This window comes from Canis lupus, chromosome 14, assembly GCF_048164855.1.
Source record: "Canis lupus baileyi chromosome 14, mCanLup2.hap1, whole genome shotgun sequence".
Taxonomy (NCBI): Eukaryota; Metazoa; Chordata; class Mammalia; order Carnivora; family Canidae; genus Canis; species Canis lupus.
Genome location: NC_132851.1, coordinates 5647394 through 5670475, shown reverse-complemented (window position 1 = coordinate 5670475; position 23082 = coordinate 5647394). Strand labels below are relative to the sequence as shown.

The 23082-nt window shown below is 36.5% G+C and overlaps 1 protein-coding gene across 6 annotated transcripts in view; it reads left to right on the top strand.

Annotated features, from left to right (window-relative positions):
- The window catches only part of RRM2B (ribonucleotide reductase regulatory TP53 inducible subunit M2B), a 63911-nt gene that overhangs the window by 9489 nt on the left and 31340 nt on the right, over window positions 1-23082 (top strand). For all 6 annotated transcript variants that reach the window (XR_012006577.1, XM_072774096.1, XM_072774095.1 and 3 more), the window contains exons 3-7: window positions 2838-2954; window positions 3697-3830; window positions 4544-4638; window positions 11207-11340; window positions 22044-22148. Coding sequence is in view for 5 of the 6 variants with exons in the window: in XM_072774096.1 (XP_072630197.1) it covers window positions 2838-2954; window positions 3697-3830; window positions 4544-4638; window positions 11207-11340; window positions 22044-22148 (585 nt within the window). In the remaining variant the exon portion in view is untranslated. The remainder of the gene's footprint in view (window positions 1-2837; window positions 2955-3696; window positions 3831-4543; window positions 4639-11206; window positions 11341-22043; window positions 22149-23082) is intronic.

Below are 23082 nucleotides of genomic sequence, written 5' to 3'. Positions count from 1 at the left end.
TCCTAGGCTACCCTGTCCTCAGTCACATCCAGTCTGGCACTGCTGCCTCAGCAGCCGGGACTGTTGTAGTATGCTGTATGTTAGGTCAGCATTTTCCATCTAGACAATGATTTGAACACAATAAATGAGGAAATACCTGCTGGTTTGGTAAAGACAGTTAGTTGGTCATGTAAGTGGTTGCTCTGTAGTCTAATTGAACACATAGTCATTGTCTTCATCTTTCTCTGTGTGTATGTGTTCACTTATCTAGATAACATAGATAAATGAATAGATCTATTTAGATAGTTATATTTGGATCTCCCTATTTTTCAGAAGATTGTTTTCATACACGTAAGCACACACTGTTGAGAATGCAGACTCTGGAGCCAGAATGCCTAGGTACAAAATCTGACTCTACCACTTACTAGCTATGAAACTGGAAAAATTGCTTAACCTCTCTGTGTATCCTCATTGGAAAATTGAGCTAATAATACCTGGCTAACTGGGTTATTATAAGGATTACTGAGATGAATCTCATGAATAGAATTAATGAGATGAAGTTCATGAATGAGAATAATGAGATGTTTAGAATGTCACATGGCATTTAGTAAGCACTAAATAAATATAAGCTATTTCACACAGAATGAAGGAGAGTTATAGTAGAAATCAGAAGACACCAACTTTTGAAGCTTTGATTACACTAATTTTACCCATTTATCCACTTGTGTTATATTGGTAACATCTTTGTTATACTTAGTTAACAAAAAGCAAAAAATCCAAAACAAAGTAAAAACTCAGTATTTTCTAATTGGGTCATACTGCTTGACACACCTGACTATTTTTAACTGTGGTTTTTAGGATGTGTTTTTTTAGATATGGTTAACAGAATAAATGGAGTACACAGGTGGCTTTTTCATTCATCATGTTAAAAAGCTACTTGTGATACTTGGGCTTCTTAAAATTCATTTGTAAAGTACTTGCATCTTTTAGCAAATGTAATACATGTTGTATTATAACTAAAAAACACTGATTTAAAAAATTAAAATACAAAGGTGGTACATATTTTGTTTATACATTTTATTTTATTAATTTTATTTTTTAAAAAGATTTTATTTATTTATCCATGAGAGACAGACAGAGAAAGAGAGAGAGAGAGAGAGAGGTAGAGACACAGGCACAGGGAGAAGCAGGCTCCATGCAAAGAGCCTGACGTGGAACTTGATCCCAGGACTCTGGGATCACGCCCTGAGCCGAGGGCAGATGCTCAACCTCTGAGCTACCTAGGCATCCCTGTTTACACATTTTAAAAGGAAATGAAACACATATAGTTCCATGTATTTTTCCTTTAAACAAATTATGTCAACCTTAGACTTCATTGTTTTATCTGTGGTGTAGCTTTATTCCTAAATATGACCAATTATCAGAAACCTTGATTCAGAAGAAAAAGGTCTAGGATTTTGTGTTTTTCTTTTAAAGCTGCCAGACAATTCTAATAACTAGTAGTTTGGAACCAATATTTAGAAAGTAGAATTGAGAATTTATTTAGAGGAGAAAAAGCTGAGTAGGAATGTTTACATTTTAAGAATGGGAGATGACCAATGTAATATAAATGAAATTTATAAGGCTTTTTGAAGTGAATGGTTGACAAGGTAAGTTTAATATTTAAGAATGAGTATATTATAGTATAAAATTTCATATCAGGAGTATAATATATAAAAACTAGGAAGGTGTCTGTCAGTTAATCCTGATTGAGCTCTTAAGAGAATAGGACCTGATATTTAGTTTACATGTTTTAAAAGATATATACAAGTATACCCCCCAACTCCATTGTATTGCCAGCACATTTTTTTTAAGATTGATTGATTTATTCAAGAGAGCAGAGTTGGAGAGGGACAGAGGGAGAGGGAGCAGGAGAGGGAGAATCTCAAGCAGACCTTCCACTGAGCATGGAGCTTGATGTGGGGTTCGATCTTATCACCCTGAGATTAGATTATGACCAGAGCTGAAGTCAGATGCCCAACTGACTTGACCACCCAGAGCCCCCCCCCCATTTTCAAAAATATTTCTATTTCCAGAGAAAGCCATACCTGTAAATTGCTTTATAACCTAGGTTGTTACATTCCAGATACTACTTTCTGGGTATAAAAGTAGATTAGCTGGCAATACAATAGCAGCTACTATTGCTTAACAGGTAGCTAATTTAACACTACAGTAAATTATATGCCATGGTAAAGCAATGGCTGCTGAAAGTCACTAGTTTATTCTGCCTCAATTAGCCAGAATATAGAGCCCTTCATAATACTTTTATTGTATTGTGTTCTTTTGTAATAGTCTTAGTCAATTTGGGTTGCTATAGTAATACCTTAGACTGGATGGTTTACATACAACAGAATTTTATTTCTCACATTTCTAGAGGCTGGGAATTCCAAGATCAAGTCTCTAACAGGTTTGGTATCTGGTGAGGTCCCAGTTCCTGGTTCAGAGATATCTGCTTATACTTTGCGTTCTCACATGGCAGAAGGGATGAGGAAGCTCTCTGACAGCTCTTTTATAAGGGCACTAATCCCATTCATGAGGGCTCCACCCTGATGACCTAATAACTTTCCAAAGACTGCACCTCCAAATACCATCACACTGGGCATTAGTTTCAAATATGTGAATGGGGTGTGGGAGCGGGGGAGGACATGAACATTCAGTCTATAACAGTTATGTTAACTTTTTTTTCCTTTTCTTCCTTTTTCATTTCATTACTGCTAATGAGATGGCCATCCCCAACGTTGAGATAGAAGTTAGTTTTCCAAACACTTTAAGAAGAATTAAACACCAAGTTGAAATTTTTGAAAATCTTTTTATTTCAGGTTGACTTATCAAAGGATCTCCCTCACTGGAACAAGCTTAAATCAGATGAGAAGTATTTTATCTCTCACATATTAGCTTTTTTTGCAGCCAGTGATGGAATTGTGAATGAAAATTTGGTAAGATTTTTGTTTTATTTCTGTTCTCATTCAGCAGCTAAATGGTGATAATGGCAGTAAGACAAGTAGACTAAGCCTGAAAAACGACTTCTAAGAAATGAACTAGATAGAGTTTAACTTTCAGAGGTGTTTTTCTGATGAAGTGTCAAAGAAAAGGATAGATTTCTCCCATTTGACCAGCAAAATATCATGAAATCAAACATATTGTACCAATCAAAACTTAAAATGCGTAGACATGATTTCAATTTTTACCCTTAGGTAGTAATCTTAATAGAGAGCTTGCACATTAAAAACCCTTCTGGAGCTCTGTAATAAGGCACTGTACTCTGGCTCCCCATTTTTAAACTTGTATCATGGTTGGCCAGGAGGCTTACCTTCTTGTTAAAGAGAATTAGATAGAAGGGGCTTCAATCGATCTGTCTGCTTTTGGGGAAAATAAAGACCTAAGGTCAATTTTACAATGCAAAGTAATTATTTTTGATAGCCATTCTAAAATACTTGGCTTTATAGGAAGTATCTCCACCTATCAGGTCAATTAATTTAATTGCTTGAGAATACATTAGGCAACTAATTTATTGTAAAAGGTTAATAGATAATACTGCTTAAAATAACCTATAAATTCTGTCTAACCTATTTTTGGCATGACAGGTAATTTTTAAGTGATGATTCTGATGTCCAGATTCTGATTTGCAGTGTTTAATTAGAGCCCACAGAATTGGATACGTTTCCCTTATTTTTGTAGGTGGAGCGCTTTAGTCAGGAGGTACAGGTTCCAGAGGCTCGCTGTTTCTATGGCTTTCAAATTCTCATCGAGAATGTCCACTCAGAGATGTACAGTTTGCTAATAGACACTTACATCAGAGATCCCAAGAAAAGGTATTACCACTGGGATTTTATTTACAGAGGCTTGTGCTATTGCTTATGTTAAGAGCAGAATTTACTCCAAAACCAAATGTCAGGGAAAAATTATTCAAATGCTTTTTATTGTTTAATAATGTGTTGGGTTAAAAAACTTGTATAGAACCAGTTCATCTTTGGGTATTATAGCTTTAAAAACTGCACATTCTTTTTAGAAATTGAATACTGACTTTATTTCTTTAAATATTTTACTTAAATTCACCTTGCCAACATATAGTATAACACCCAGTGCTCATCCCATCAAGTGGCCTTCTGGGTGCCCATCACCCAGTTACCCCACCTTCCTCCACCTCCCCTTCTGCAACCCTTTGTTTCCCAGAGTTAGGAGTCTCTCATGGTTTGTCTTCTGCTCTCATGGTTTGTCTTCTGTCTTTTCCCCACTCATTTTCTCTCCTTTTCCTTATAATCCCTTCCATTATTTCTATATTCCACATATGAGTGAAACCACATATGAATATTGACTTTAGTCAATTTTGTGTCAGACCAGATCCAAACCGCTAATTTGAATTTTAGTTTCATTTCTTAACTTTGTGGGCATGCAAAATATAGAAAAACGACAGATCCGGTAGCATATCATAGAGTTGCAGTTATTATTGATGATTAAACTAATGAAAATTTATTCCAATTAAGAAAAATGAATAACTTTGCCATTAATCCTTTGGTTTTTACAGGGAATTTTTATTTAATGCAATTGAAACAATGCCATATGTTAAGAAAAAAGCAGATTGGGCCTTACGATGGATAGAAGATAGAAAATCTACTTTTGGTAAGTAGCTGTAATTTAAAAATGATCAAACTTGCCTCAGTTGACATAACACTTTTTATGTGGTGTGACTATCAGGTACTAATCAGAGTCCCAGAATAGAAAAGGATACGAAGGTCTCTGCATCCACTTTTTAGAATCATTATTCCTAATGCTTAGGAACCAGTGATAAAATCATATAAAGTTGTTATCTATTTTATTTAATAAGTTGAAAGTTGAAAGGTTAAGGTATTAGTACATAAGTAGAGGTAAAGAGAAGTCATATAGAATCTGACAAAAATATTGTAGCAATCATAATTTGTCTCTGCTTTCATAAATATTTAAGAGAGTTAAAGCAAGTCAAAATCATATTTTTTTCAGGGAACAAATATGTAGTTTCTGGAAAACTATACATATTACTTGCTCAATAAATATTTAATTTAAAATATTCAGATACTCCATTTATCTAGCTCTAAGTACCTCTCATTCTTATCTATTTCATAATTAGTCATCTTTACTTTCTGGTTTTATTCATTATGGAGGAAGCAAGTCTCAAAATTTTTGGTTTCAGGACTTCTTTGTACTCTTAAAACTTATTGAGGACTCTCCTGTTGGTGTGGTTTACTGGTTATTTCCATATTATAAATTAAAACCAGGAAAGTTAAAATATTTATGAATGCATTTAAAAATAGCAGTAATAACCCATTATATTTTATTATTAATAGCATGTATTTATGAAAAAACACTATTTCCCTCCTCCCCCAAATTTTGCAAACCTTTTAAATGTCTGACTTAATAGAAGACAACTGGATTGAATCTCCTTCCACATTAAATTGTTGCAGAATATTGACGTAGTTTATCGTATAGTTATGAAGAAAATCCAGTCTTAATCAGATGTGTAGTTAGAAAAGGGAAGACTATTTTACCAGGCTCCTCAGATTATTGTGGATATGTCATGTAGTATCTGGAAATCACAATGTACACTCATGTGAGAATTGTGGTTAAAAAAATAATAATGCCTTAGCATTGTTATAAAAATAGTTTTGACTCCACACACTTCCTCAGTCTGTGGATTTACAGAAACACACTGAGAACCAATGATGCACAGTAAGGTATGGGGGAAACCTGTTACATATTAGGGAAGAAACAGATGTGTTTGCAATGCCTTCAGTTCATTTGAAGAATGAGAAAAGTGATGATCATTCTCAATGTGCATAAAAATTATCTGAGAGTTTGAAGAAAAACCCTGCAGAATCCTGGTCCTCACCAGAGAGATTTAGAAGGCCTGGGGAGGACTGAGGAATCAACATTTTATACCCAGCTGATTTTCTCACAAATGGTTTGAGAAACACTGGGTGGCTTTAAAGACAAAAGTAGAGAAACATCAAGGTGTTCAATACATATTGAAAAGAGTATAGATAGATACCAATGGAAAATGATGAACAGGCTCACAGCAGGCATGTATTTCAATAACTGCCAAAGAAAGTAACCTAGAGGCATGCCTGGGTGGCTCAGGGGTTGAGCATCTCCCTTCAGCTCGGGGCATGATCCCAGAATCGGGGTTCAAGTCCCACATCTGGCTCCCTGTGAGGAGCCTGCTTCTCCTTCTGCCTGTGTCTCTGCCTCTCTCTTTGTGTCTCTCTCTCATGAATAAATAAATAAATCTTTAAAAAAAAAAAAAAAAAAAGAGAAAGCAACCTAGAGAGAAAATTGAAGAGGATGGCAGTCACCATGTGACAACAGCAGAGCTCTAGGTAAATTCTCCATATTGCTTGCTCTCAAGCAAACCCATGCTGCAGATGCAGAAAAAACATTGAACAGAATTCAATATCCATTTATCATAAAAACCCAAGAAAGCAGATATGGAGGAAAAAATACCTCAGCATGATAGAGGACATGTACGACAAACTCACAGCTAACATACTCAACTGTGAAGAGCTGAAAGCCTTTCCTCAAGATCAGGAGCAAGACAAGGATGCCCACTCTTGCCATTTTTATTCAACATAGTATTAGAAGTCCTAGCTGGAGCAATTAGGCAAGAAAAAAAAAAAGGCATCCAAATAGGAAAGGAATAAGTAAAACTCACTATTTGCAGATGACATGCTATATATAGAAAATCCTAAAGACTCCATTAAAAAAAACTATTAGAACTAATAAACAGGTTCAGTGAAGTTGCAAGATACAAAATTAGTATACAGAAATATCTTGTTTCTATATGATAATAATGAGCTATCGGAGAAATTAAACAATCCCATTTACAGTTGCATCAACAAGAATAAAATATTTAGGAATAAGTTTAACCAAGGAGATGAAAGACCTGTATATTGAAAACTCTAAGATATTAGTAAAAGAAATTAAAGACACAAATAAATGGAAAGATATTCCATGCTCACAGATTGAAAGAATCAATATTGCTAAAATAAAATGTCCATTATACCAAAAACAATCTACAGATTAAATGCAATCCCTATCAAAATTCCAATGGTATTTTTCAAGAAAATAGAACAAATAATACTAAAATTTATATGGAACCACAAAAAAATCCCAAATAGGCAAACATCTTGAGAAAGAATAAAGCTGGAGGCATAATGCTCCCTGATTTCAAACTATCTTACAAAGATATTATAATCAAACCATTATTGTATTGGTATAAAAAACAGATCAATGGAACAGAATAGACAGCCCATAAGTAAACCCATGCATATATGTTCAATTAATTTATGACAAAGGAGCCAACAATATACAATGGGGAAAACACAGTCCTCTCAATAAATAGTATTGAGAAAAATGGACAACTGCAAGCAAAAGAATGAGACTGAATTGCTATCTTACACCACACACAAAAATTAACTCAAAACAGATTAAAGATTTGAATGTATGGCCCCAAACCATAAAACTTCTGGGTATTTATCTGAAGAAAATTAAAACATGAACTCAAAAAGATATATGCACCCCCATGTTCATTGCAGCATTATTTATAATAGCCGAGATAAGGAAACAACCTGAGTGCCCATCAATGGATGAATGGATAAAGAAAATGTAGTGGGGGGTATAATAATGGCATATTATTTAGTCATAAAAAAAAGTGAAATCTCACCATTTGCAACAACATGGATGGAGCTAGAGGGTATCATGCTAAGTGCCATAAGTCAGACAGGGTAAGACAAATACTATATGATCTCTCTTATATGTGAAGACTAAGAACAAAAAAACTAAAAACTAAAATCTAAGCTCATAGATACAATAGATTGGTGATTGTAAGAAGTGGAGCATAGGGGTTAGGAGAAATGAGTGAAAGCAGTCAAAAGGTTAAAAGAAAAAGGTCTGTATAGCTTACTTGGACAAATGTCAGCGATCAGAAAAACATATAGGCTAATGTGTAAACTTTTGGGACAAAAAAAGAATAAACATTTCCCATTACAGTTGACTCTTGAACAACGTGGGTTTGACTTATGTGGGTCCACTTATATGCAGATTTTGTTGATAAATATAGTACAGTACTGTAAATGTATTTTCTCTTTTTTCTTATGATTTTCTTTTTTTAAAACAAAATTCTGCATTTTTATAAAACTTGATTAAAAATAGTATTTCAAACTGTACAGTCACCAGAAGTACACAGTTATCAAAAATGCACACACTTTACTTGGCATCTCCAGCACCTTCAGCTTTCTGTGCCTGATCTGTTTTGGCATCTCCATTTTCTGCAGAGTTATTTCCATCCTTGCCAGAATCAGCCTTCCCCTTTTAGCTTTGGGTACTTTCTCTCCCTTTTTAGGCTTGGGCTCTGGCTTTGGAGGAGCAAGTTTAGCAGATAACCTTGCAGATCTTCTCTGCAGCTCATCCTTCACCTTGACTTTATCTCCTTTAGCATCCCCTTCAGCCTTTCTGTTGGGCATGGTGGCGACGGCGGCGAGACGTAAGCGCTGGATGCGGGGATGCAGCAGCACACAGGCTTTGGCCGGTCCTGGGGTCGTTCTCGCCTCTTCTTCACACTGCTTGGGCTCCAGGGATTTATAAAGTTTTTAGCTCTTATGATTTTCTTAATAAAAATTTCTGAGAATACAGTATATAATGCATATAAACAAAAAAAAATAGGTGTTGGCTGTTATCTATAAGGCTTCCAGTCAACAGCAGGCTATTATAGCTAAGTTTTGGGGGAGTCAAAAATTATATATGGATTTATAACTACACAAGGACTTAGCACTCTTAACTCCTTGTTGTTCAGGGGTCAACTGTACATGCAAAAAAAAAAAAAGCTAGAATTTCACATATTTTGTACAAGACCCTGAGAACAAATAATTGAGAGTATCATTTTAAAGAATAGGCTTTGTGGGGAGCTGGGTGGCTCAGTCTGTTAAGCATCAGACTGTTGGTTTTGACTCAAGTCATGATCTCAAGGTTGTGAGATTGAGCCCCACCTTAGGCTCTGTACTCAGTGGGGCATCTGCTGGAGACATAAATTTGTACATCACAAGAATCTTTCATTATGTAGGACCCACATAACAAAGAACTATACATTCTGAGTGAAATTATTGAAATGAAAAGTTAAAGAAAATATGGCAGAAATAAAGTTACCTCTTAAAAAAAACTGTATCGTACTTTCTCATCTCTAAAATCATAAGGCCTTCACATTCATTAAAGCTTTTAGAAGAAATATTTTGGAAGTCTTTTAAATTTACATCTACTCCTGAAATTTGTAAAGTTTACCTCTCTTAATCCTTTAATTCTTTCCAAAAAGAATTGCCTTCTATAATGATTTTTGTCCTGATTTTCATTCTATAGCATTTACATGAATGCATAGAATAGTTAAAATAAAAATGTCCTCTTATTCACAATGTTTGTGTTATAGTCTAGTTCTCTTACATTTATGTGACAATGAAGAATGCATCAATTGTAACTATCTATTAACTTACTAATAGCAAGATGAAAATACAATCTATATGTTAAAATAAGGAATCTTCATCTTAAAAAATATAGCTAGTCTAAAAAATATTTTTTAAAAAAGATTATATTTATTTACTTGAGAAAGAGAGAGAGAGAGTACAAGTGGGGTGAGGGACAGAGGAAGAAGCAGACGCCCTGTCGAGTAGGGAGCCCGATGCGGGACTTGATCCTGTGACTACAGGGTCATGACCTGAGCCGAAGGCAGACACCCAACTGACTGCCACCCAGGTGCTCCTAAAGAGCTGTTTTTGTTTTTAAGACTCAGCAGACCATAGTGATTATTATTATATTTTGTATTTAGTACACTAAAGAGTCTTAATTCCTTCTACACAGTCAATACTCAGTAAGTACTTATTTAATTTACCTTTCTTCTGTTATTTTTTTCAAAATGACTTAAAATTGTATCTGTAAAAATGAAATGCTATAGAAGTTTTTCTGACCTTTTGGGCTTCTAATAGGCAAATATTTGATATAATCTGATTTGATTTATTTAAGATAATCAGAGAAAAGAATGAGGACAAACCAGAGCGCTATTTACAGACTGCCAGAAATATTTAAGTCATCTTTCTTTTTGAAGTTTAAATATTATAATTACCTTTGTTCTGAAAGTTTTGAGTATTCTGGATCAGATTTTAGCAGCTTTCATAGAATGAATAGTAGTGTTTGTCATCTGGTGCCTAGATATTTTCCACTGATTCAGTTCAGAACACATTTATCAAGCACCCACTCTGTGTTTGGTGTGACAGTACTGGGATACAAGCTATGATGTTATTGATGAAACAGACCTGTCATTTAAGCACTCCATTGCCTTTTATCCTCACAGTCTTATAAACCAAACCTTTCTCCCTAGACAGAAACATATATAAATACTTCTCCTGAGCATATGTAATGTGGTGACATTTGTTTGGGTTAGACTTATAATTAACCCCTAGAGACAGTATTACAGATATAGTTCCATTATAGACCTTTGAGGAGATGGACTTCTGCACAGTCCTTGCCTAACAGTGAGTAGTCTCTGAAATTGGGCCTGAAATTTAGCAGGAGATAGTATTTTTGCTTATGTGCTGGGTTATTTTATCCAATAGATATACTTATTATCTTAGCTGGACTTACATCTTTTTTTAAATTGTAGGTGCATGACAATGTTTTGTGAAATGTTTACTGCTAATCTGTCAGATATCTTAGGTTTCTAAAAATAAAAACCTCAGCAACCTCCCCTCCCTTAACCATAAAGAAGGAGACATTTGTCCTAAAAACTTATCTTCTACTCTCTACCCAATACACGCACACACTTATATGCATGTACTATACTCATAGGCACGTGTGGTGCGCAGATAAATCACCTCTTTCCTTTGAGTAGGAAAAGATCTCCTTTGTCCAGATACCAAGACCTATAGGAGTCCAATGTCTGACATAAAATTTGAAGTAGACATACCTACATACTTTTCTGCTGTAGTAGGTAGAGGTAGCATATTTCCTCCTCTGAAGACCCTTGGCCATGGCACTAATTTATTGATTTTGTTTCTTGGCAAAATAGTTGTGATATTGGTATAAATATATGTAAAAATATGTATTTTTTTATATGGAAGCTTGAAAATGTCTACGAGATGTGATATTTCAGAAAATAAAACTATTTTATGTCTCCCAGGGGAAAGAGTCGTGGCTTTTGCTGCTGTAGAAGGGATTTTCTTCTCTGGATCTTTTGCTGCTATATTCTGGCTAAAGAAAAGAGGTCTCATGCCTGGACTCACTTTTTCCAATGAACTCATCAGCAGAGATGAAGTAAGGAATGAAATACTCTTCTAGTGATATTTGTATTCATATTTGGTGTTCATTTATTTTTCTTTCTGCAAAATGCTGATGATGGCCCACAAATATCCTGGCAATTATAAGAAAATAGGAAGTAATTTCTTCCTTGGTTTTTAGGACATTGTATTTTTCCCCTGCCTCTTACTGTTCCTCCTGTCTCCCCTGCTCATCCTTATATATCATTAAATCCCAGGTCCCCACCTTGGCCTCTGTCCTTCACTCTACATGACCACCTGGCTGATCTTACCTGTTTCCATGGGATCAGCTACCATTTAGATGCTCGTAAACAACCCAGACTTGAGCACAGATATTCTTTCCTGAGCTCCAAATCCTTGTGTTCAAGTGCATGTTAGTTTCTCCTGGAAGGCTCCACAGAAATCTCAAACGTGTTATTTCAGAAATCAAACTTACGATCTTTCTCCCCAGATTCATTCTTCTGTTTTCCCTGTCTCATTGAGTGATGCTACTTTCTATCCAATCCAAATTTGAAATCTGGGAGTCATTTTAGATCACTTTTTTTTTTCTTTCTCATCCATATCCAGCCAGAAACTAAATCTTGTCTCCCTTTGCCTGTGATACCCTTTCCATATTCCTGCCAATTTTTTCCTGTTGATTACCTTCTCACAAGTGGCAACTCAAAACTTCCCTGACTCAGTGGGTAAAATGAACCACTCTTTCCTTTATGTATCCCTTTGAAACCAGAACCTGTCCTTTTCTTAGAGTCTGTAATGTGCGCTGCACTTCTTGCCTCTCTCTTCTGCTGGACTCTAGGCTTCCTGTGTGTGGACATCTTGTCTTATTTGTCTTCCTGTTCTCAGGGGTTAACCCATCACAGCCTTCAGTTCACATTGATTGCCTACACTAATCCTGGCCCCCCATCTTATTTCTAAGTGACCTTGTCAAGTTATTAACTTCTCCGAGCCTCAGTTTCTTCAACTATACACCTCGATAGCGTTTTGTTAAAATAAAATGAACCCGTATGTATGAAAATGCTTTTTAAGTGCCATAAAATGCTTTGTATAATTTTGTTGCTTCATGTTGTTCAATTTCTAATAATTTTTATCATAAATGTCATATGTGATGATTACAGGGAATTAAGAGAATAAAATTACTCAATCTTAACAGAGATAACCACTTTTAGTATTTCATTGTATTTCTTATTAGACAGTTTTTTACATTTAAACCTATATAGATATATGTGAACATCATGATTTTGTAATTTGAAATATTCTGCTTTTATCATATTTTTATGAGCTTAGATTTTTCTGTAGCAGACATTATGAGCATTTTTCTGTGAAATTAAGCATTTTGGGGGGAAGTAGTTTTTTTTTTAAGTTTTATTAGGTACAACATTATAATGTTTCAAAGGTTTCTAGGTTTTTTATTTGCTATAATGCAAATGAATGTCTTTTGTCTATAAGCTTTATCCCAATTTCACATTATTTTCCTAAGCTAGATTGCCTAGAAGTAGAATCACACATTATAAGGTATGAACATTTTGAAGGTCATCCATACTAATTTCCAGATTTCTTCCCAGAAATTTTATAGAAAGCTCCACTCAGCAACATATGAACATGTCTTTTCTTACCTAACCTCACCAAAACTTGGATTTACATTTTAAATATTTGCCAAATTTGATAGGGGTAATGCTTTCTCATTATTGGTTTTATTTGCATTTATTTGATTACTATTTAGATTGAACTTTTTTTCTTTTTTTTTAATTTTTTTTTAATTTATTTATGATAGTCACTCAGAGAGAGAGAGAGAGAGTGGCAGAGACACAGGCAGAGGGAGAAGCAGGCTCCATGCACCGGGAGCCCGACGTGGGATTCGATCCTGGGTCTCCAGGATTGCGCCCTGGGCCAAAGGCAGGCACCAAACTGCTGCACCACCCAGGGATCCCTGAACCTTTTTTTCATAATGACATTAGTCATTTGTATTTTTTTCTGTATTTACCCATTCTTGTATTTTGTCTCTATTTCTGTTGATATATATATATATATATATATATATATATATATATCCCAGTGCATAGTGACTGGGAATAGTACATAGTGACATAGTGAGCTTTCAATAAGTGTTTATTGAGTTTGTTATATTTATTGTATGAATATAATATAGAATACTATTTTTGTCGTATTTATTGCAAATATTTTCCCAATTTGTCCTTTGTTCTTATAACATATAAAAACCTGATATTGTTGTGATCCACTTCCAGAGATGAGTTAAGGAATCACACATATTTTCCTCTTGAGTTTATAACATCTAACTCTGAAATACGTTTGGAATTTGTTTAGTATAAGTATAGAATTAGGTATAAATATTGTAAAGAATGTTAGAATTTAATGCGATTTTATTTCATGCAGTCTTAGGAAGTTTTTCTGGTTATCTTTGTTAAGTATTCCATCCTTCATTGACTTGTGGTGTCTTCTTTATTATATAGTAAGGTTTTTTTTTTCTTTAAAGATTTTATTTATTCATGAGAGACACAGAGAGAGAGAGAGAGAGGCAGAAACAGAGGCAGAGGGAGAAGCAGGCTTCATTCAGGCAGCATGACATGGGACCTGATCCCGGGTCTCCAGGATCACACCCCAGGCTGAAGGTGGTGCTAAACCGCTGAGCCACTGGGACTGCCCCAGATATAGTTAAGGTTTTTAAGTGTACTAAAATCTGTTAGGGGCCATTTTTTCTTTTCATTAACCTATCAAATTTCATGTCAAAGAACTTTTTTTTTTTTTTTTCTTGAGGAAGGGAAGGGACGGAGAGAGAAAGAGAGCAGAGCCTGACACAGGGCTCGATTTCACAATCCTGAGATCATGACTTAAAACCAAAAACAAAAGTGAGACGCTTAATCAACTGAGCCACCCAGGTGCCCCTAGACAGTTTTAGTTATTGTAGTTTTTTTGTTTTGATAACTAGTAGAATAAATTTCCTAACTTTCCTATTAAAACTGTTCTTAGAAGATTCTGCCCACTTATCCTTCCAGATTAATTTTTTAATTGAAATACATTTGACAGAACAGAGGGGAGGGGCAAGATGGAGGAAGAGTAGGGTCCCCAAGTCACCTGTCCCCACCAAATTACCTAGATAACCTTCAAATCATCCTGAAAATCTACGAATTTGGCCTGAGATTTAAAGAGAGAACAGCTGAAATGCTACAGTGAGAAGAGTTCACGCTTCTATCAAGGTAGGAAGACGGGAAAAGAGAAAGAAACAAAAGGCCTCCAAGGGGGAGGGGCCCCGCGAGAAGCCGGCTAAGGCCGGGGGGAGTGCCCCCAGGACAGAAAAGTTCCGTCCTGGAGAAGCAGGAGCTTCACCAATCTTCCTGGACAGAAAAGGGCTCGCAGGGAATTAGAGCAAGACCCCAGGAGGGCAGGGATGCCCTCAGGCTCCCTGGGACACTAACAGAGCAACTGCGCCCGGGGGAGAGTGCGCATGGCGGGACCCAGAGCAGCTCGGAGGGGATCGGGAGGCGGCTCCGCAGAGAGGGGGCTTCCTGGCTGCGAGCCCGAATCCAACAGCGCAGGCGTTGAGCACAGGGCGCCAGGACACAGCCCAGGATCCGGCCTCCCCCCGGGACAGGCAGAGGCCAGGAGGGCCCAGGACAGCGAAGACGCTCCTGCCCCGAGCTGAGCAGATCAGCTCCGTAGTTACTGCGGGAGCTGACTCCAGGGCTCCAGAGATGGCTGCTGCCACTGTGGTGGTTCCTCCTGGGGCCTCACGGGGTAAACAACCCCCACTGAGCCCTGCACCAGGCAGGGGCAGAGCAGCTCCCCCAAGTGCTAACACCTGAAAATCAGCACAACAGGCCCCTCCCCCAGAAGACCAGCTAGACGGACAAGTTCCAGGGGAAGTCAAGGGACTTAAAGTACACAGAATCAGAAGATACTACCCCGTGTTGGTTTTTTCTTTTTCTTTTCTTTCTTTCTTTCTTTTTTTTTTTTTTTTTTTTTGCTTGCTTTCCCTACCCTGTTTTTTCCTTTCTTTCTTTTTCTTTCTCTTTTTCTTCTCTTTTTTCTTACTTTTTTCTTTTTTCTTTTTCTCTTTTCTTTCCTTCTTTCTCTCCTCTCTTTTTCTCCTTTTCCCAATACAGCTTGTTTTTGGCCACTCTGCACTGAGCAAAATGACTAGAAGGAAAACCTCACCTCAAAAGAAAGAATCAGAAACAGTCCTCTCTCCCACAGAATTACAACATTTGGATTACAATTCAATATCAGAAAGCCAATTCAGAAGCACTATTATAAAGCTACTGGTGGCTCTAGAAAAAAGCATAAAGGACTCAAGAGACTTCATGACTGCAGAATTTAGATCCAATCAGGCAGAAATTACAAATCAATTGAATGAGATGCAATCCAAACTAGAAGTCCTAACGACGAGGGTTAACGAGGCAGAAGAACGAGTGAGTGACATAGAAGACAAGTTGATGGCAAAGAGGGAAACTGAGGAAAAAAGAGACAAACAAAAGACCATGAGGATAGATTAAGGGCAATAAATGACAGCCTGAGGAAGAAAAACCTATGTTTAATTGGAGTTCCCGAGGGTGCTGAAAGGGACAGAGGTCCAGAATATGTATTGGAACAAATCCTAGCTGAAAACTTTCCTAATCTGGGAAGGGAAACAGGCATTCAGATCCAGGAAATAGAGAGATCCCCCCAAAATCAATAAAAACCGTTCAACACCTCGACATTTAATAGTTAAGCTTGCAAATTCCAAAGATAAAGAGAAGATCCTTAAAGCAGCAAGAGACAAGAAATCCCTGACTTTTATGGGGAGGAGTATTAGGGTAACAGCAGACCTCTCCACAGAGACCTGGCAGGCCAGAAAGGGTTGGCAGGATATATTCAGGGTCCTAAATGAGAAAAACATGCAACCCTGAATACTTTATCCAGCAAGGCTCTCATTCAGAATGGAAGGAGAGATAAAGAGCTTCCAAGACAGGCAGGAACTGAAACAATATGTGACCTCCAAACTAGCTCTGCAAGAAATTTTAAGGGGGACTCTTAAAATTCCCCTTTAAGAAGAAGTCCAGTGGAACAATCCACAAAAACAAGGACTGAATAGATATCATGATGACACTAAACTCATATCTTTCAATAGTAACTCTGAATGTGAACGGGCTTAATGACCCCATCAAAAGGCTCAGGGTTTCAGACTGGATAAAAAAGCAGGACCCATCTATTTGCTGTCTACAAGAGACTCATTTTAGACAGAAGGACACCTACAGCCTGAAAATAAAAGGTTGGAGAACCATTTACCATTCGAATGGTCCTCAAAAGAAAGCAGAGGTAGCCATCCTTATATCAGATAAACTAAAATTTACCCCAAAGACTAGTGAGAGATGAAGAGGGACACTATCTCATAATTAAAGGATCTATCCAACAAGAGGACTTAACAATCCTCAATATATATGTCCCGAATGTGGGAGCTGCCAAATATATCAATCAATTAATAACCAAAGTTAAGACATACTTAGATAATAATACACTTATACTTAGTGACTTCAATTTAGCGCTTTCTACACTCGATAGGTCTTCTAAACACAACATCTCCAAAGAAACGAGAGCTTTAAATGATACACTGGACCAGATGGATTTCACAGATATCTATGGAACTTTACATCCAAACTCAACTGAATACACATTCTTCTCAAGTGCACATGGAACTTTCTCCAGAATAGAACACATACTGGGTCACAAATCGGGTCTGAACCGATACCAAAAGATTGGGATCGTCCCCTGCATATTCTCAGACCATAATGCCTTGAAATTAGAACTAAATCACAACAAGAAGTTTGGAAGGACTTCAGACACATGCAGGTTAAGGACCATCCTGCTAAAAGATGAAAGGGTCAGCCAGGAAATTAAGGAAGAATTAAAAAGATTCATGGAAACTAATGAGAATGAAGATACAACTGTTCAAAATCTTTGGGATGCAGCAAAAGCAGTCCTGAGGGGGAAATACATCACAATACAAGCATCCATTCAAAAACTGGAAAGAACTCAAATACAAAAGCTAACCTTACACCTAAAGTAGCTAGAGAAAAAACAGCAAATAGATCCTACACCCAGGAGAAGAGAGTTAATAAAGATTCAAGCAGAACTCAATGAAATCGAGACCAGAAGAACTGTGGAACAGATCAACAAAACCAGGAGTTGGTTCTTTGAAAGAATTAATAAGATAGATAAACCATTAGCCAGCCTTATTAAAAAGAAGAGAGAGAAGACTCAAATTAATAAAATCATGAATGAGAAAGGAGAGATCACTACCAACACCAAGGAAATACAAACGATTTAAAAAACATATTATGAACAGCTATATGCCAATAAATTAGGCAATCTAGAAGAAATGGACGCATTCCTGGAAAGCAACAAACTACCAAAACTGGAACAGGGAGAAATAGAAAACCTGAACAGGCCAATAACCAGGGAGGAAATTGAAGCAGTCATCAAAAACCTCCCAAGACACAAGAGTCCAGGTCCAGATGGCTTCCCAGGGGGAATTCTATCAAACGTTTAAAGAAGAAACCATACCTATTCTACTAAAGCTGTTTGGAAAGATAGAAAGAGATGGAGTACTTCCAAATTCGTTCTATGAGGCCAGCATCACCTTAATTCCAAAACCAGACAAAGACCCCACCAAAAAGGAGAATTATAGACCAATATCCCTGATGAACATGGATGCAAAAATTCTCAAAAAGATACTAGCCAATAGGATCCAATAGTACATTAAGAAAATTATGCTTCATGACCAAGTAGGATTTATCCCCGGGACACAAGGCTGGTTCAAAACCCGTAAGACAATCAATGTGATTCATCATATCAGCAAGAGAAAAACCAAGAACCAAATGATCTTCTCATTAGATGCAGGGAAAGCATTTGACAAAATACAGCATCCGTTCCTGATCAAAACTCTTCAGAGTGTAGGGATAGAGGGAACATTCCTCAACATCTTAAAAGCCATCTATGAAAAGCCCACAGCAAATATCATTCTCAATGGGGAAGCACTGGGAGCCTTTCCCCTAAGATCAGGAACAAGACAGGGATGTCCACTCTCACCACTGCTATTCAACATAGGACTGGAAGTCCTAGCCTCAGCAATCAGACAACAAAAAGACATTAAAGGCATTCAAATTGGCAAAGAAGAAGTCAAACTCTCCCTCTTTGCCGATGACATGATACTCTACCTAGAAAACCCAAAAGCCTCCACCCAAGGTTGCTAGAACTCATACAGCAATTTGGCATCGTGGCAGGATACAAAATTAATGCCCAGAAGTCAGTGGCATTTCTATACACTAATAGTGAGACTGGAGAAAGGGAAATTAAGGAGTCAATCCCATTTACAATTGCACCCAAAAGCATAAGATACCTAGGAATAAACCTAACCAAAGAGGTAAAGGATCTATACCCTAAAAACTATAGAACACTTCTGAAAGAAATTGAGGAAGACACAAAGAGATGGAAAAATATTCCATGCTCATGGATTGGCAGAATTAATATTGTGAAAAGGTCAATGTTACCCAGGGCAATATACACGTTTAATGCAATCCCTATCAAAATACCATGGACTTTCTTCAGAGAGTTAGAACAAATTATTTTAAGATTTGTGTGGAATCAGAAAAGACCCAGAATAGCCAGGGGAATTTTAAAAAAGAAAACCATATCTGGGGGCATCACACTGCCAGATTTCAGGTTGTACTACAAAGCTGTGGTCATCAAGACAGTGTGGTACTGGCACAAAAACAGACACATAAATCAATGGAACAGAATAGAGAATCCAGAAGTGGACCCTCAAGTTTATGGTCAACTAATACTTGATAAAGGAGGAAAGACTATCCACTGGAAGAAAGACAGTCTCTTCAATAAATGGTGCTGGGAAAATTGGACATCCACATGCAGAAGAATGAAACTAGACCACTCTCTTTTACCATACACAAAGATAAACTCAAAATGGATGAAAGATCTAAATGTGAGACAAGAATCCATCAAAATCCTAGAGAACACAGGCAACACCCTTTTTGAACTCGGCCACAGTAACTTCTTGCAAGATACAGCCACGAAGGCAAAAGAAACAAAAGCAAAAATGAACTATTGGGACTTCATCAAGATAAGAAGCTTTTGCACAGCAAAGGATACAGTCAACAAAACTAAAAGACAACCTACAGAATGGGAGAAGATATTTGCAAGTGACCTATCAGATAAAGGGCTAGTTTCCAAGATCTATAAAGAACTTCTTAAACTCAACAGCAAAGAAACAAACAATCCAATCATGAAATGGGCAAAAGACATGAACAGAAATCTCACAGAGGAAGACATAGACATGGCCAACATGCACATGAGAAAATGCTCTGCATCACTTGCCATCAGGGAAATACAAATCAAAACCACAATGAGATCCCACCTCACACCAGTGAGAATGGGGCTAATTAACAAGGCAGGAAACCACAAATGTTGGAGAGGATGTGGAGAAAAGGGAACCCTCTTACACTGTTGGTGGGAATGTGAACTGGTGCAGCCACTCTGGAAAACTGTGTGGAGGTTCCTCAAAGAGTTAAAACTAGACCTGCCCTACGACCCAGCAATTGCACTGTTGGGGATTTACCCCAAAGATACAGATGCAGTGAAACGCCGGGACACCTGCACCCCGATGTTTCTAGCAGCAATGTCCACAATAGCCACACTGTGGAAGGAGCCTCGGTGTCCATCGAAAGATGAATGGATAAAGAAGATGTGGTTTATGTATACAATGGAATATTCCTCAGCCATTAGAAATGACAAATACCCACCATTTGCTTCCACGTGGATGGAACTGGAGGGTATTATGCTGAGTGAAATGAGTCAATCAGAGAAGGACAAACATTATATGTTCTCATTCATTTGGGGAATATAAATAATAGTGAAAGGGAATAGAAAGGAAGGGAGAAGAAATGGGTAGGAAATATCAGAAAGGGAGACAGAACATAAAGACTCCTAACTCTGGGAAACGAACTAGGAGTAGTGGAAGGGGAGGAGGGCAGGGGGTGGGGGTGAATGGGTGACAGGCCCTGAGGGGGGCACTTGACAGGTTGAGCACTGTGTGTTATTCTGTATGTTGGCAAATTGAACACCAATAAAAAATAAATTTATTATTAAAACAAACAAAAAGCAATACATTTGACATACATACAAAAAAAGACATACTTTGGCAAATTTAAGATATATAACATGTTAATTTTATACAGTTATATTTTGTGATATGGTTGCCATTGTATTGATAATTGGCACCTCTGTCACATTACTTAATTTATCCTTCCTTTTTAGTTGTTCAAATAATCAAGTTCTAGTCTCATATTCTTTTAACTAAAAACAATGCTATTGAGGTTTTGATTGGACTTGCTTTAAACTTCAAAATTAATTGTATTCACTTATTGATTTAGCAATATGAGTGCCTACCTTTGATTTACTCATCTCTGTAATATGTGGCTCGCTGTCAGTTCTAATTAACACTTTAACAGCTTTCACGGTTTATTTGAAATTCAGCCTTTGGTAATCTGAAGTATCCTCTTGAGTCCAGTCTGGGAAGAATGTTTGCCTAACAAATCTGCTTAATATTAGCTGTTCAAAAAGGTTTGTTTTTTTGTTTTTGTTTTTGTTTTTTTAATTTTTTTTTTTTCTGATGCTTCTTCTGGGAATGATAAGTAGGTAAATAATCCTTGGAATACAGCCTTTGATTTGAGTCTTGTCTTTCATTTGTCTTTGGTTTTTGTTGATTTATTTAGAAAAAACCCAAGCAAACTCTTATTTGTAACCCTGTAAGGTGCACATTCCTTCATCCTTGTCACCCTGGTGGCTTACAAAAAAAAATTGTTTTTCTTTGTAGCTTAGAAATGTTCATTGACTCTGCCTTGCTTCATTTTATAGTCTCTAGCTTAATTTTGTTTGGCACTGCATCATCTTCCTCTGTCTCTGGCCTCTTTCTTTGTTTTGACTTTGCAATTCTGTTGTTTTTAGCTTTATACCGTCTGTTCTGTGTTTTAGAATCCTGTTAATTGTAGATTGGATCTTCTTGCTCTGTGCTCTAATTATGTAAAGCTCTAACCCATTTCTTGCATTTGTGTAACCATTCTGTTCTACAGGTAGGTCACAAGTTTATTTTCTTCTTTGGTTATCAGCAGTGTCATTTCTGTTTTGTACAGCTTCCAATGGCGTTCTTCATTCTTTTCATTTTCATTGCACTGAATTTATTTTTATCTTGAGTCATTCTTATTTAATAAACATGTTGTCTTTTTGAAATCTCTGAATCAGTTTCACCTTTTCTTTAAACACATCGTTTTCAGTCACTTAGTTTTTTTAGACATAAGAAATGAATGAATTTTCATTTCAGCTCTTTCTTTGTTTTCCTTTCCAAAATGATTTTGGTTGCAGATTTGTAGTTGTTATTCTTCTTGTTAATTAATTCATCTTTCACACTGACGAATTAAGATTTACTGGCACTGAAACATTTTCATGATAGGTTATTATAATTGGCATTTTAATGAGATTTGAAAGGAAGTAGTTCCTGGTACTATGAATCCCTCCTCTATCTTCCAGAAATTCTGTGTTGCATTCCTAGAGCCTTCTTTATATGATGCCTGACACATGACAGGTGTGAAAATAGGTGATTAAACATTCTTCAACAATGGTATTTTTCTTCTGTTTTAGGGGCTTCACTGTGACTTTGCTTGCCTGATGTTTCAATACTTAGTAAATAAACCTTCAGAAGAAAGGGTCAGGGAGATCATTGTTAATGCTGTTGAAATTGAGCAGGTAAGCAGGGAAGCATATATGATTAGCACATCTCTTTTTCTCGTATGTTTATGCCATTAGTGTATTGGGTTGACTCATAGGAAATTGCCACTTGTAGGTCAAAGCACGTATCAGCAATTTTATATAGTCAATCTGACAGTACCAACAGATGATGCATTGCAATTATTATGTCAGTTTTGTTTGTAAGTAAATGTTAAGAGTTTTATATATACAAAAATCTATTTCAGGATTTTTTTCTGTCTCATTGATCTGACACATTCTACGGCCACAGCAAATAATTATGTTAGTTTGCTTCCTTGCTTTTAGATTTTCAGCTACTGAAGAGCAGTGACGGTTTCTTGTTTGTTTTGTATTTTCAAAACCGAGCAAGATACCTAGCTTGAAGCATGCATTAAATGTTTATAGAATTAGTAAATCAATGAATTAGTGAATAGTAAAACAATTTATAGAATGTAAAAATCTAAACTCTTTTTTTAAAAAAAATACTATATAGTTTGATAGCCATGGTTTTCATGTTGGGAAGGAGAAAATGCATAAAATGCATTTTGGTATTTTAATCATTTTGAGAACTAAATCCAGATAGTTAATGTTTTTATTTTTCCCCTCTTAACACTTTACCACTGTCTTTCAATATAGTTGGAGTTCAGTTTATCTCCCAACCCTCTGATTCACTTTTATTTTTTCATTTTCTTTGTTAATTGTGTTTCACTCTTTCCCTTCCATAATCATGTTCATCTTTGGTGAATCTTTTTCCAGATATTTCAGAACAAAGTATCCCCTTTTTTCTATGGAGAAAGCCTATGAATTAAGGTCCTATAATGCCATTGTATAAAATACCAGTAATTTGTTAGTTTCAACTTACTTTGGCAACTTGAGAATGTGAAATACTGTGAATAGTAATACCCCCAAACATTTTTAAACAAATGGACATTGC